Source organism: Poecile atricapillus, chromosome 1, assembly GCF_030490865.1.
Source record: "Poecile atricapillus isolate bPoeAtr1 chromosome 1, bPoeAtr1.hap1, whole genome shotgun sequence".
Classification (NCBI taxonomy): Eukaryota; Metazoa; Chordata; class Aves; order Passeriformes; family Paridae; genus Poecile; species Poecile atricapillus.
The window spans coordinates 23,910,740-23,923,902 of NC_081249.1; the positions used below are offsets into that span (position 1 = coordinate 23,910,740).

Genomic DNA, 13,163 nt, shown 5'->3' on the forward strand with positions numbered 1-13,163 from the left:
CCAGTTCTGGGCTTCTCAGGAGGAGAGACATGGAGCTCCTGCAGTAGGTCCAGTGGAGGGCTACAGAGATGATTTAGACTGGAGCATCTCTCTTATGAGGGAAGGCTGAGAGACTTGGGCCTGTTTAGTCACGAGAAGAGACAACTGAGAGGGGAACCTCATCTCAGTCTATAAAAATCTAAAGGGAGGGTGTCAAGAGGGTAGAGCCAAGGTTCTGCTCAGTGGTGCCAAACAACATTACGAAAGGCAACAGGCAGAAGCTGATGCTCTATCTGCACATGTTCTACAACTTTTTTACTGTGGGTGAGCATGCACTGGAACAGGCTGCCCAGAGAGGCTATGGAATCTCCTTCACTGGAGGTATTCAAAAGCCATCTCAATGCAGTTCTGTGCCATGTACTCTGGGATGACCCTGCTTGAGCAGGAAGGTTGGACCAGATGACCCACTGTGGTCGCTTCAACCCAACCCATTCTAACATTCTTATTTGGCACCATTACAGACAAACAAAGCAAGCTGGCATTCAGTCATGCTTTCTGTCCATATCACCAGGACAGCCATAGATTTCTGTTGCGCATAGACCAAACAGAATATTTCTAAAGAGGTAGTTTCTGAAAGCTTTTATATTCTGACTGTATACCCATACCCATCAAAATTCAAATAGTGCCAAAGAGTACCAGTAGGAACGCTTATTTGGGCAAAGGAAGGATCTCAGAGGTCTCATTTGCAAAATCCGTAGTACATTATCTGATTTATAGAACAAGATATTCTGGAATAGAAATCTTCCCAGCTTCAGAAAAAATACCCTTAAATATTTATTTATCTATTAGTGAACTCAGTAGAAAGTTGCTGGGAGTGCAGGAGGGAGGGAAAGGAACTTCCTGTTCAAAACCTGAACCCACAGCTTAATGAAAATTGTTTCTATATGTGTAGGTAGGGAAATCTTTAAAACAGACAAGCAGTACAAAACATCTAGTATAATATGGTGCAAAATACCATAATCTGAAAATTGCTTAATTCTGGATAATTTCCAGTATGTCATTTAACAAGATAATGCCATTTTTTTAAAGCACAGAACAAATTTTATTTGAAAGAGCTGAGGAAGAGTATGTGCTGATAATGAAAGAGATATAGATCTTGAGTACACTGGCAAATATACTTCTTCTTTCCTGCCATAACTGTCAAATCACTCAAAAAATGGGTTTGTTTTTTGTCAGCTATGGAGCCAGTGTTTCTTTCTGGTGTATCCAGCCACCATATATATATGCATCTCTGGGTAAGGTAATATTAAAAGAAAAATTACAGTTGTTGAGAAAGATACCTGAGAGACATGGCAATGACACCAAATCTCAGCAAAAATCTCGTACTATTGAAAAATCTCCCTCAAAAGTTTCAGAAACTAATTTTGTTTAGTAATTGAGATGAAGAGCATCATATCCAACTGGAAGTATTTAGCCTATTACCTTCAAGAGCTGTGTTTGTGACATCAGGTATAATCTGCTCCCCTGGGAAAACTGAGGGCTTCTTAATTAGTATTCTGAAGGACCTCATTTGAAGGCTAGGCTATATACTTCATCTAATCAGAGAAATATTTCCTCATTAATCAGTATCACTTCCAGTTTATCCAGATCAGACATAAGCCTTCCTCATTACTGGCAGAAGTTGGAGGAAGAGCAAGAGTTGTTGTGTCTTGGGCAGATGAAAAGGCACATAAAGTCACCCTCCCACAACAGATTGATCTCACTGCTTTATGCTGGCAGATTGCAAAAGATAACAAAAGGAATGGACCCTCTGGATTTTGGAGCTAAGAACCCTCTGCATTGGAATAAAAGTGAATATATAACATTCTGTAGGTTTGTCTGAAGCATTGGGTCAGATGTATTGTAAAGGGAGTTCTGTTTACCTTGTCAGGAATGGCAAATGGTTTGAGAGCATCTCATGACGAACACAAGATGTCTGCCAAGGTGGTAGATTATCAAACACGATGTCTTCTATATGTGTTCTGTTTTTAGAGTTGCCAGGAATTTTTATGTAGTTTCTTTATAATGCAGTTGTTAAGTGTACAAAATCAAAAAGCTATTTCTAGTCTATAAGGATATCTTTACAGATGTGTTCTGAGGAAAAAAAGGCAAAGCTGGAGACATTGTAAAATGTTGTGAGCTGAAATACTCTTTCATGTATCAGAAAACCAAAATGACTTATAGTGGACATCCTTGCTTTTTCTTAAGTGTTTACTCTTGCGTGCTGATATAAGAGAAAAAAAAAGTTCATCAAACATCAGCAAATTCTTTTTTTCTGCTTTCTGTTCTGGGAAATATTTTCAAACTTGAAATCAAAAGTCTCATCCCACATTAAAACCATAATTCTTTTAGTTATATATCGTAAATATTAAATATCTGAAACAAAATAAATGTATCAGTGATGATTAGTAACCATAAAATAAGAAAATAAGGAAATATTTCAGAACAAAAAGTGCCTTTTTCTAATATTTGTTCTTTTAGACCGTGGTGACATGCCTTTTCATTTGTTAACATGGAGTCATTCATGCTTTATTTTGCCTTGGGAATCTCTGCTATGATTATTTAAGGAAAGTAATTTTGCTGGAATTAATATGATTGACAGCTAGCCAGTAAAAACATCTATGGACCTTCCTTCTGGCAAGAAAAGTGATATGAAAAAGAGAAAGACAAGAAGAAAGATTAAAAGAACAAAGTAATTTGAAACCACATATAAAGCAATGTTTTTAATTTGGATGTTGTGTTTTCAGTTGTTACTTAGTTTTCAAAATCTGAACAATAATTTAGTACAGAAAATTACTATCATGGATGTTGAGATTTTGCACATGAATAGCACAATGTAATAGTAAAATGTTACTATTGTAGAGGATACAGAGCCTAGTGCTGTTATACTTGCCCTATAGGCAAGATATTAATTATGTAAAACCTCCAGCTCTTTTAATGTGATGTGTGCATCTCCTAATAATACTAGACCAAAATTATCAAGAGAAGTTCATAAAAACACTGAGACTACATGTTTTTCTGTCGACAAATGCATCTCCAGTATATTAGCAAGCCAGTATATTTGTCACAAATATCACAGTTTTGATAAGGAATGCTATTTGAAGTGGGCAGTAAGCTGGCTGCTAAAGCTTTTATCCAGAGTTTTGGAAGCTAGGACCTGCTTTTGCCTTTTAATAATTCATTAAATCAGTTTGTATTGGTCTTTTCCTAATGCAAATGTTTATATATTCCTTGAGGGAAAGTAAGAGAGACTAATTTGACAAAATAACAGTCATGGGCTCAACTGGGATGTAAACAATCCAGTCTCAAATTATTAATTGAATCAGACTGAGAGGGGATAAGCTGTTTCTTCTGTATTAAGTAGTTCTTAAAAATCGAGAAATATAATGCAATATTTCAGCTGTTGTACAATGTTGCACAAGAGTTCATGTTTTGCCTTCCTATAAGGAAAGCTGAGTATAAATTGGAAAAAAAAAAAAAAATAAGAGAAAAAAAAGCAGAGTGAAAACCTATCAAGTATTCTGAAATTTCAAGCTTCTCTTTTTTTTTTCCAAATTACATTTAAATAAAATTATAATTATGGATTTTCAATATACATTTCTCTGAGGTAGTTTGTTTTTAAACATTTAATTTTTCTTTCTATAAATGGACAGATTTTGTTGAAAGCTTGTTCTGACAAGGAATGTACACCCCCCATCTCTAATCAGGAGCAGTTGTGAATGCGCCTTACATTTTAAAACCCAATTTAAATTGCATTCATTGCTAGAGATGGAGGTGGTGATATTGCTTTATGCTTTTTCTTGTAGAAATTCCCTTGGAGGCAAATCGACCTCCCGATAACCTCCCCTGCCCAACAAAGCCATTCTGGACTAGATTTATTATGTAACAATCTATGTCTGACATTTACGCACACAGCCAGTCTTGTGACAATCAGTAGTGCACTGAACTTGTGCTCTTTTGAAATGAAGACAAACTTCTTGAGCATGATTTCTGAAAACGGCTCTGCTTGCCCCTGAGGATTGTTTTTCCCCAGCTTGTTTTGTAATATGCATTTTTTTTCAAATTATTTTAGTTTGTTTCTTTGCTATATAGGAATTTATTTTGAGGGCTGGATCTTTGTCTAATGGCATAGCAGGGGTTACAATGACTGCAGTGGAACTATATTCATGTACTTCAGGAGTGGTTCACCTTTTTCTCCTGTACATCTATAGTCTGATATGCACAGAGATTTAGACATAGAGGAAACGTGGAATATGGAGAAAAAAAATAAAAATGGAAGGCTCTTAGAACAAGCAGCCTGCAATATTATTCTTGAAAAGTAGGCAACAGAATATCCCAAAATATTAATTTTGCTCACTGCAGTGAATTTAGTTTCCTCTAAGGTCACACTTACAATGAGTCAGTTCCAAGTACAGAATAGTAACTCCTCTGTCCTTTTCCCATTTCTTCTGTCCAAATCTTAGGTGACTGCTCTACCCTGATCCTTCCACTCCTTCCACCTGGCCACAATAAAATCCCTTCCCTGAATGCATGCAGTGACATGACAAATTAGATGCAACATCAACAACTGCTCTTTTATTTATACAGAGAAGCAACATCTGCCTTCTTCAGGCCTGACCCCTGACTGTTCTTTCCCCCTGGGGCATGCAGCCTCTTGGGCAGCCTGAGCCCAGAAATTCTACTTGATGCTGACACAGAGAGGACTCGTGTTTAACAGGTTTCCCTCGAAGTACATTCTGTAGAATCCATTCTGGCTGCCAAAGAAATGTAAACAGGAATGGATAACTGAATGCAACCAGGCATTTTGAAACTTCTCCGAAATGGTTATCCATGATGTCAGAAAATAGGTACATATATGATTAGAATCTGAACTATAGGAAGTTAAGATTTTTCCTCCTCTTACAGATTTAGTTATTAGCATAGCTGCTAAAGCAATCTTGAACCCTGCTTTTTTATTTCTGTTCAGTGTAATAGGTTGTGAGTAGAATTTTGATTCTGTTCTATACATGGTCTGCTTGTGTATTTCATCCATGTTTTTGAAATACAGCCTGCTTTTGTCCTAGAACAGAAATACTTCTTGTCAGAAACAACAGATGTATTATTCACTTGCTTGAATTCTTATTATCTGTAATATCTTTTTTTTCCCCAGTGACCAGGTGTTTGAAATTGGAGTATTAGATATTTTTGGATTTGAAGAATTTCAAAAGAATACTTTTGAACAGGCAAGTGTGGATGCTTTGCTGAATTTACTGTACCTGTTGTTATTTCTCTAATTAACTAGATTTGATCAGAATACATGAAGTGAAAATTTTCTCTTAAAATATTTTTTCCCATTATACCTATTTGTGTATGAATTATATGCTGGGTTTTGTACAGTTGTTGGCAATTTTAAAATAATATAGTAAATATCTATTGTGATTTTGAAGAGGGGTAGTATTAGCACTGAAAGAATCTGAGGGAAATAGTGTTGTTTGTTTTCATGCTTGTGGTGTTTATACTTCAACTGGATCAGTGAGCAGAAGGACAATACACTGAATTGGAAGAAAAATCAAAAGGTCTTCATATGCCTTGGAGAAAAAATAAAATGAAAATGCTTCATTATGCTAAGTGCCATTACTGGCAGATTCAACTCTTTTTGACTTTACAACATGTGACTTTTCAAAAAAATTTAATTGCATTCATGGAAAATAAATTGAAATTTATGTCAATTAATGCTTTAAAATCCTTTTAAATATCAAACTTTCTTTAAGATGTTTGCCTACCTTCAACATTAATCACTGAACACCAGAGCTCTTGTGAATTACGTATTTCAGAAAGCATTTGTGACTCTACACAACACACTCAAGGAGGTGTTTAAGTGGTTGTTCAGTTGCTCATTCATTCTGTAATGCAGAGGAAGAAAACCAAAACATAGAAAAGAATCAAGAAGGTATCAGCAGCAACAAAGGACTTGCTATTGTTTGAAACTGGGATTTTCCCCTTTGTCCCAGTACCTTTGTCCCTTGTTTTATGGCTCAGCTTCCTCTTTCTGGTGAGTTCAGCTTGTATAACATGTTTACATTGCTACCTGATTTCCAAATGTCTGAAAGCACAAAATAGGTTTACCTGTACCTTCAAAAGAGCATGTAAGAAGGCAATAAAATAAATTCTAGTTTCCCTCTCACAAAATTATTTTTGCTGTTACAGTTGTCCCTTGTTTAAACATTTGCTGGATTAAGGACTATTGATGTGTTGCAATATTCCTAGTCATTTACTCATTGTGAATGCCACCTTCAGGGGAAAATAGAAAGTGAAAAATTAATAACATTTTAACAGACTGAATATATGAAATAAAAAAGAATCCATAAGCTTCCTGCCTCATAAGTATGAAGTATTCTATGCAATTTAAATGCTTCTCAAAAGAGACGGATTCATCTTGGGAGTTACTGGTTATTTTCTTTTGACTCTGTTCTGCACCATTTTTTAATAATGAAAATCATAAAAGATCTAAATTGACATCATGAAATACCATGAATTCTGTTTTCTGGGTTAAGTAATTTTCTGCTTAATAACTGCAAAAGATACTTGAATAGAAAATACAAGATTTAAGAAAAATGAGTAAAAAGGAATTTATTTTATTATTTCTGTGTAGCAAACATGATAATTTCAAAGTCATATTTGCATTTCTATTTTATTATAAATAAGTGTATTTCATGAGACACTTACTGTCCCTCCAGTTGGGCTGAATGATATTAAATAATAATTTGAGTCATAATCTCAGGATCTATTTAACTGCATTCCTGAAAAGACAAAGCAGAAGTGAAAGTTTTTTATATGAACTCCATAATGTAATTAATATATCTGATTCCTGAAGCGGTAGATTGTAGTATCAGTGAAGAGAAGCAGTTTGTATCTCCTTGTGGTACATAATAATAATGCAGACTTAGCCCAAAGAGTCTGAACTTCAAAGCAGGAGCTCTCTAGCAGAAGAACTCAAGTTCAGAGTTCTGCCTGGGCTCTTTAACCCTAACAATAAACAGTCCTGTTAGCCCAGATAGGGTCCTCATGCTAATCATTGCATCATGTCTGCAAACACGCCCAGTGTCAAGGCCTGTGACTGCAGAATGTTATCATTAAATGTTACAACCAGACAGTAGTGGGGCCATAAAAATTATTTTTTAATCACATTTAGATTAGCGTATTTTAAAATGTCATTAGGAAAGTAATCTTAGGGAAAATGAACCTTTTTAATTTTTTTTTTTTTCAAATTAGCATATGATAAGGCACTCTTTGTGATATCTGTTCTCCTGCTTTCTTGGAAAAAAAATTATGACTCTTTTCCATAGAAATTAAAACCTCCTGATTGCTCAAAACATGTGACATTCAAAGTATCTGTGTGAATCTTTCTGGTGCTTTATATCAGGCCAGTAGATAGTTTAATATCATAATTAAGAAAGCAATAAGATAGTAAATCACATGTCGGTTTTAAAAAACTGTATTTGAAGATGGTTCAGGCAAACAGAGATGAATAAACCAGGTAGAATAACAGTTTGTTTACTCCAGTGTATGTTTAGGAATGACAAGGCATTAGAGTATTGAAATATCAAAGTCAAATGAAGAATTGGTCTAGGAACAATTTGTGAGCAATACAAAGGAAGACAGCTGTCAAAGAATTAGAAAAATAAGATGAATTATGCTTATACCAAGAATCTGATAAATTCTGCAGGCAAAATTATGTGGCTGACAGTTGTAGAGGGGAAACTTTTAGAGACCATTGTAAACAAGAAGGCATTAGAATTTTAAAAACATTATTAATTATGTGTTCATTTTTCCTTTTGCTTGGTGAGTATTGGTAAGTATTGCATAGAACATGTGTGGTATGTTCTAAGAGCAACAATGGGACATGTAATTTTAAATTAAAAGTAAATAAGTGTGGAATAAGCAATAGTGAGGGGAGTTTTGATTCATGGTATGAAATTTAAAAGCTGAAAGGCAGGGAATACTGTTTCTAGAAGTCACAGTCTAAAGGAGTCATTGCTCAATGAAGACTGAAGGCTTCTGAATTACCCGGACTCAATGAGTTACTGCTTTTACTGCCCATCAGCTGAGCTATAGTAAATGACTACAATACACTTCTAGATAGCCCTAATAATAATTTAAAATCACTTCCGAGCAGTGATCATTAGCTTGGGAACAACATTTTCCTGGAGCAGTTGCATACCTGCTGGGTCAGAAGAGCTTTGTGTACAACCACACTGGTACATGGTCAGAAGTGAGGACAATTTCTCTTTCCTGTTCTTTAGAGAAATGGCCTTCATTTTGTGGTCGTTTCAGGAAATATGAGTGCTCTACCAAAAATATCAAGGGCAGTTTCTAGTGATAATTCAGTTTTATCAGGCTTCCCTATTTGAGAGAGACTGTATTTGTTTACAGTTTATTCTGCATCCCTTTAAAACTAGAAGACTGTCTGCTTCTCTTCTATTAATTTAGAACAATTTAAAATTAGGTTAGATCTTATTCATGGCTCCTTCACAGCACAATTCCAAATAATACAGTCAAAGAAGGCTACAACCTTCATACTTATGGTAGTATATTTTCAGCCACGAACTCATGGCCGATGAATATAACAAGCAATAAGCAGGAGTTGCCTGTACCATTTTCCTGTGGCTGTTTCTAGGAAAATTATATTATAGCAGAAGAACCAGACATTAGAGTAGTATGAGTAGCTTTTCTTCCCCCTGCATAAAGTCAGTCCATTTCTACAGAAATGGAAGTCTGTAGTCGTAGATTCATTGTAAAGAGCAATAAAGTTAAAGGGACAATGCTACTAGTCTTTCCCGTCTGATATATAATTCAAATGTGAAACTGAAGAAAGAATTTAGTTCTTGCTAAATCACGTGTTTAGCTCTTGCATGGGATTTTACATCTGTAGGTCTCTTAATTTTTGCAGAATAATTTTTTTATTATTCTTTTATATAGGAAATAGAAGTGATTTATCTAATTTAGTACTGCAGGTCACTGGAACAGTCAAGTGTCTCTTGACTCCCATTCAACTCCATACCCATTAAAGTACACACACATTTTCTGTGTGATGCAGTGTAGCTCTGGGAGAAGCACAGCTTCCATGGCAGCTCTGTACAGCACATCTCCTGCAACAGGAGCCAGTTGGGTCGGAGAGCAGAAAGCATTGCCCCAACCAGGACTCTACTTCAGCCATTATGGTGAAGCAGAAGAGGTCACAGAACCCAACTGTGTTGGAATTTTCACCTATGTTTACTATTAGGTGTGGTATATTATAACTTCTTAGCCTGTTATTTCTGTGGTTAACTCTGCTGACACTAAATTTTTGACATACAACATTTCCTGGCCAAAACAACCATAACAGATTATTTTACATTAAAGTGCATTGTCTCTGCCATTAGACTGCTTCTAGCAGTCTGAAGGTAAGGTCTTGTTGCCTGTTTTGAAGATGGATGGATATGAATAGACAAAAGGTACAGGACGTAACTTTTCTACAGTCGTTGCAGTCTCAGTGATAATAGATGGGAGGTTACACACAGGGTTTTACATTTGGACAATCTGAAAGAGCATTTCAAGAGTTTGTTCTATGCAGAAGAAATCAACCTTCTTTTGTTTTTTCTGTGCAGAGCATAGATGGAGGGTCCTGCGTACCTCTGTGGAACAGGCAGCTGCTGGTGCCCACTGAGCTCTGTTACTATGTAGGGACTTAAAGCAGAACCTTCCACAGCAGTTCCCAGTGCTGGAGTATTCCTTATTCCCTATAGGATGGTGGAAAGTGCTTACCATGTTAATTCAGCCTTCAGCAAGGAAATATGGTGTGATATTTTTAAGCCAGAGTTTTACTAGCCTCCATGCAGAGGAAGGTTTTAACAATCTAATTGGGAGCAACAAGAACCAGCTGATCCTTGGCACCAGGAAGCCAGGCCACAGGAGGACCCAGGGGATGGCCATGCTCCCTGATGGGCAGCATGCCTGGAGCATGGAGCACAGAGCCAGGGCCAGTGCCAGTGCCCATCAGCAGCCCTGACATGGCAAACAGCCAGACGGGGCTGGGACCCTGTCACAGGCAGTTGGAGAAAGAGCTGGAAGCTGGCACTGCCATGGCATCCCTGGGACCGGACCATCAGCAAGGAGTGCGTGGGGGCCCCAGAGAAAACTGAGCAGGGCTGTAAAAGCCTACTCCTTCCTTCAGGGGCCTGGCAATCCTATGTTTCACTTTCTTCCTTAGTCCAGTTCCTGGGCATCTACACTCTTCATCGCCTTTGTCAGGGTGCACTCCTCCCTCTTCCCTCTTAGTCTCTTTGGTCTTCTTCCCATGCACAGATTTCTTTCCATTTATGCGGGGCACTATTATCTGTTCAGTGTTCCAGTCACCCACTGGACGACCAGTGCTACTTGACTTTAAAGCTGGCCTATCATGTACCTGACATTAAAATAATTTCTTTTTTTATTCTTATGCAGTAGACATCTTTTAGCCAAAAATAAAATAATTTTTCTAAAGTTGAGATTCCCAACTTGATTTAGTTTGTAATTGATTAGTGAAATACTGCACAACAACATTTAACTGATATCTTACTTTTCCACAGTAGCATCCTTTTTTATCCCATAGTACTTAATTTCTAGCTAGCATTATGAGTGAATAAATAATTTAGAACTATTTCAGTTTCAGAATAATTCCAAACTCTTTCAGGGAAAGATTGTTGTTACCATGTTTTTTTGTTATCTTGTTTAATACGTTCATTTGTACAAAAAACAGTGGAGGGGACTATTCCACTTTGTATTGAAATTGTCCCTTTCTTGTGGAGCATTTCAGACCCTCCTTTGTGGAAGGATTCTCAGGTGATAGTAACCTGAGGCAAAGTTTTGATGTAGCATCAGGCTCTCTTTTACATTATTTGAGGAGCACAGATCAACTAATGGCAACTGATCCTAGAGATGACACGGAGTCCCATGGAATTAAAGTTCTTCTGACAGAGGTAGAAGGACTGTGTCTGAATTTGTTACGGAGCTGCATGGAAAACAAGAAATCTGTGTTAGATCCTACTAGCCCTGAAGGAAGTAGGAAGAAATATAATGGTTCTGGCTTTGTTATCAATTCCTTAGAAATATTCTGATGGGTACTATACATAAAGAGGAGGATGTTGAAATGTTCAGGTAACAGATGCAAAGTTGAACAGGATTCAAGATACTTCTGAAAAAGTATCTTAACCTAAGTTAAGCTTAGGTTTAAAAATATTTTCTGAGTCCAACCTCAGAAAAAAGATGATTCTGTGTTTCATTATCTTAGAAATTACATTTTTTAGAAACGTTAGGGCAATTCCTTGCAGGTTAAGTTTGACATTGTAACTTCATCATCCTGACCCATGAATTAGGGCCTGATAGATATGTTGAAATGACAGCTGTAAGATTTACTCCATGCTCTGAATACACATTCCTTGGGGGAGTTAATCCTTCTGCATGACCAAAGGATGTAAATGAGCTTTCAAAGGGTCTTTGAATCCATCTTTCCCTCACTGACTGACAGTCATCAAATTTACTTTCCACAAATTTCCTTCTTTGGTAATGCCTTTTTCAAATAGACATGAGAGCCTGAAAATTGAATAGAGTGAAAACCAGGAACATTTCCTTAATCATGGGTGCTTTTCTTTCTTCAGAGCACAGTACAGTTTTGGTATTCTACCTAAATTTTCATTTGGAGTGTACTTAGTGGTACTAACTGGTCAAATGTAAAAGAGAGATCAAGCTAATACTGTCTAATGTGAGGAATACTTACTGCTTTTACCAAATATTATTTTTCAAATCTACAATTTGGATGGTGCTGCAAGTTGTGGTTGGTTTTGAGTTGTTTGGTTGGTTGGTTTTTTTTAAATACTTGAACAAGGATTGGTTTTTTTAATCTAATAATATCCTAAAGGACTTCTTAGAGTAGTCTTGGACAGATATATGGCTTAATTATTTTCAGAGACATGATAGTGAGGTAAGGTAAAAAAAGATTGGTAGAAAGAGCAATATTTAGAAGACATAATATGGAGCCCGTGAGATGCAGATTAAGAATAGCTTAACAGTGTTTAATAACAAAAAGTGCTATATGTGTTGTTAAGTAATACTGCTAAGTAAAGCAAATACAATCCTTAAAGGTATTCCGCAATTATTTGTTTCAGGTAAAAAATTATTTGAGCCTTTTTCTTTTTTTTTTTTTATAATTACTTTTATTTCTGTCTAAGTTACATGAGTAAAGTTAAATACATTTTTAAAAAGTGTGGTTTTTTTAACTTTTCAAATCATTGGACAGAAAGTACATCATTGTTTTATATAATACTTAGAAGATATGAATTGGGTTTGCAAAGCTAGTTCAGGTCATATTAATCCCATTTCTACATTTCAGCTGCTTTAACTATTATGTCAACCTGTGTCAAGCTTTTAAATTGAAGCATCCATTTTATTACCTTTATTTTTTATTACAGCAGGTTGTATAGAACACTGAAATGGAGAAAGATCTGATCAGAATGTGTTGCTTTTCCTGGCTGGTCTCCTGGTTCTTGTTCTGCAGAGCCATTCTCAGCCACTGCTTGAGAGAGCAGCTTTGGGGCACTTTGAAGTTTGTACAAGTGCTTGAGCTGCTTTCTGCTCTGGTCTGCAGCACCTTAGTGGCTTTGTGGCAAGTCTGCCAATCCAGCTGACAAATGTTGATGCATGCTACATATGAATGTTTTAATAAAATACAGTTCTTTTTATTTTTGTACTTAAAACCAATGCTTTTTATTACATCTTTGTAAGATGTCCTTCATCTCAAATTGTGTAGTTCAATAATTTTGTTGCACAATCAGGGTCTCAAATATTTTTTTTTTTTTAATGCATTTTAAGAGATTGGCTCATGATAAAAAGTAAGCTTAAGTTTATCGGGATTTTGACAACTTTTCTTATTGTAAAATATGCCTTTGTAAAGTTGAATGACCTGGTTCTCTAAATAAGTCATCTGCAAATAAAGATATATACAGCATGCATCGTTTTAAAGCTTTACCATATTCTGCCAAGTGTAAGTTTGTCTGCCTTATAAAATAATGTTAACAAGCTTCTGGAAAGATTTTGCAATTAGAATTCCAGAAGTGATCAGTAAAGAACATTTTGCCTTCGACAAAGTTAAA

At 36.2% G+C, this 13,163-nt stretch overlaps 1 protein-coding gene across 1 annotated transcript in view; it reads left to right on the plus strand.

The window, feature by feature from the left end:
* Positions 1–13,163, plus strand: part of MYO16 (myosin XVI) — a 286,365-nt gene that overhangs the window by 174,190 nt on the left and 99,012 nt on the right. Inside the window, exon 21 of the mRNA XM_058859396.1 lies at positions 5,168–5,240. Within this exon, the coding sequence (XP_058715379.1) occupies positions 5,168–5,240 (73 nt within the window). The remainder of the gene's footprint in view (positions 1–5,167; positions 5,241–13,163) is intronic.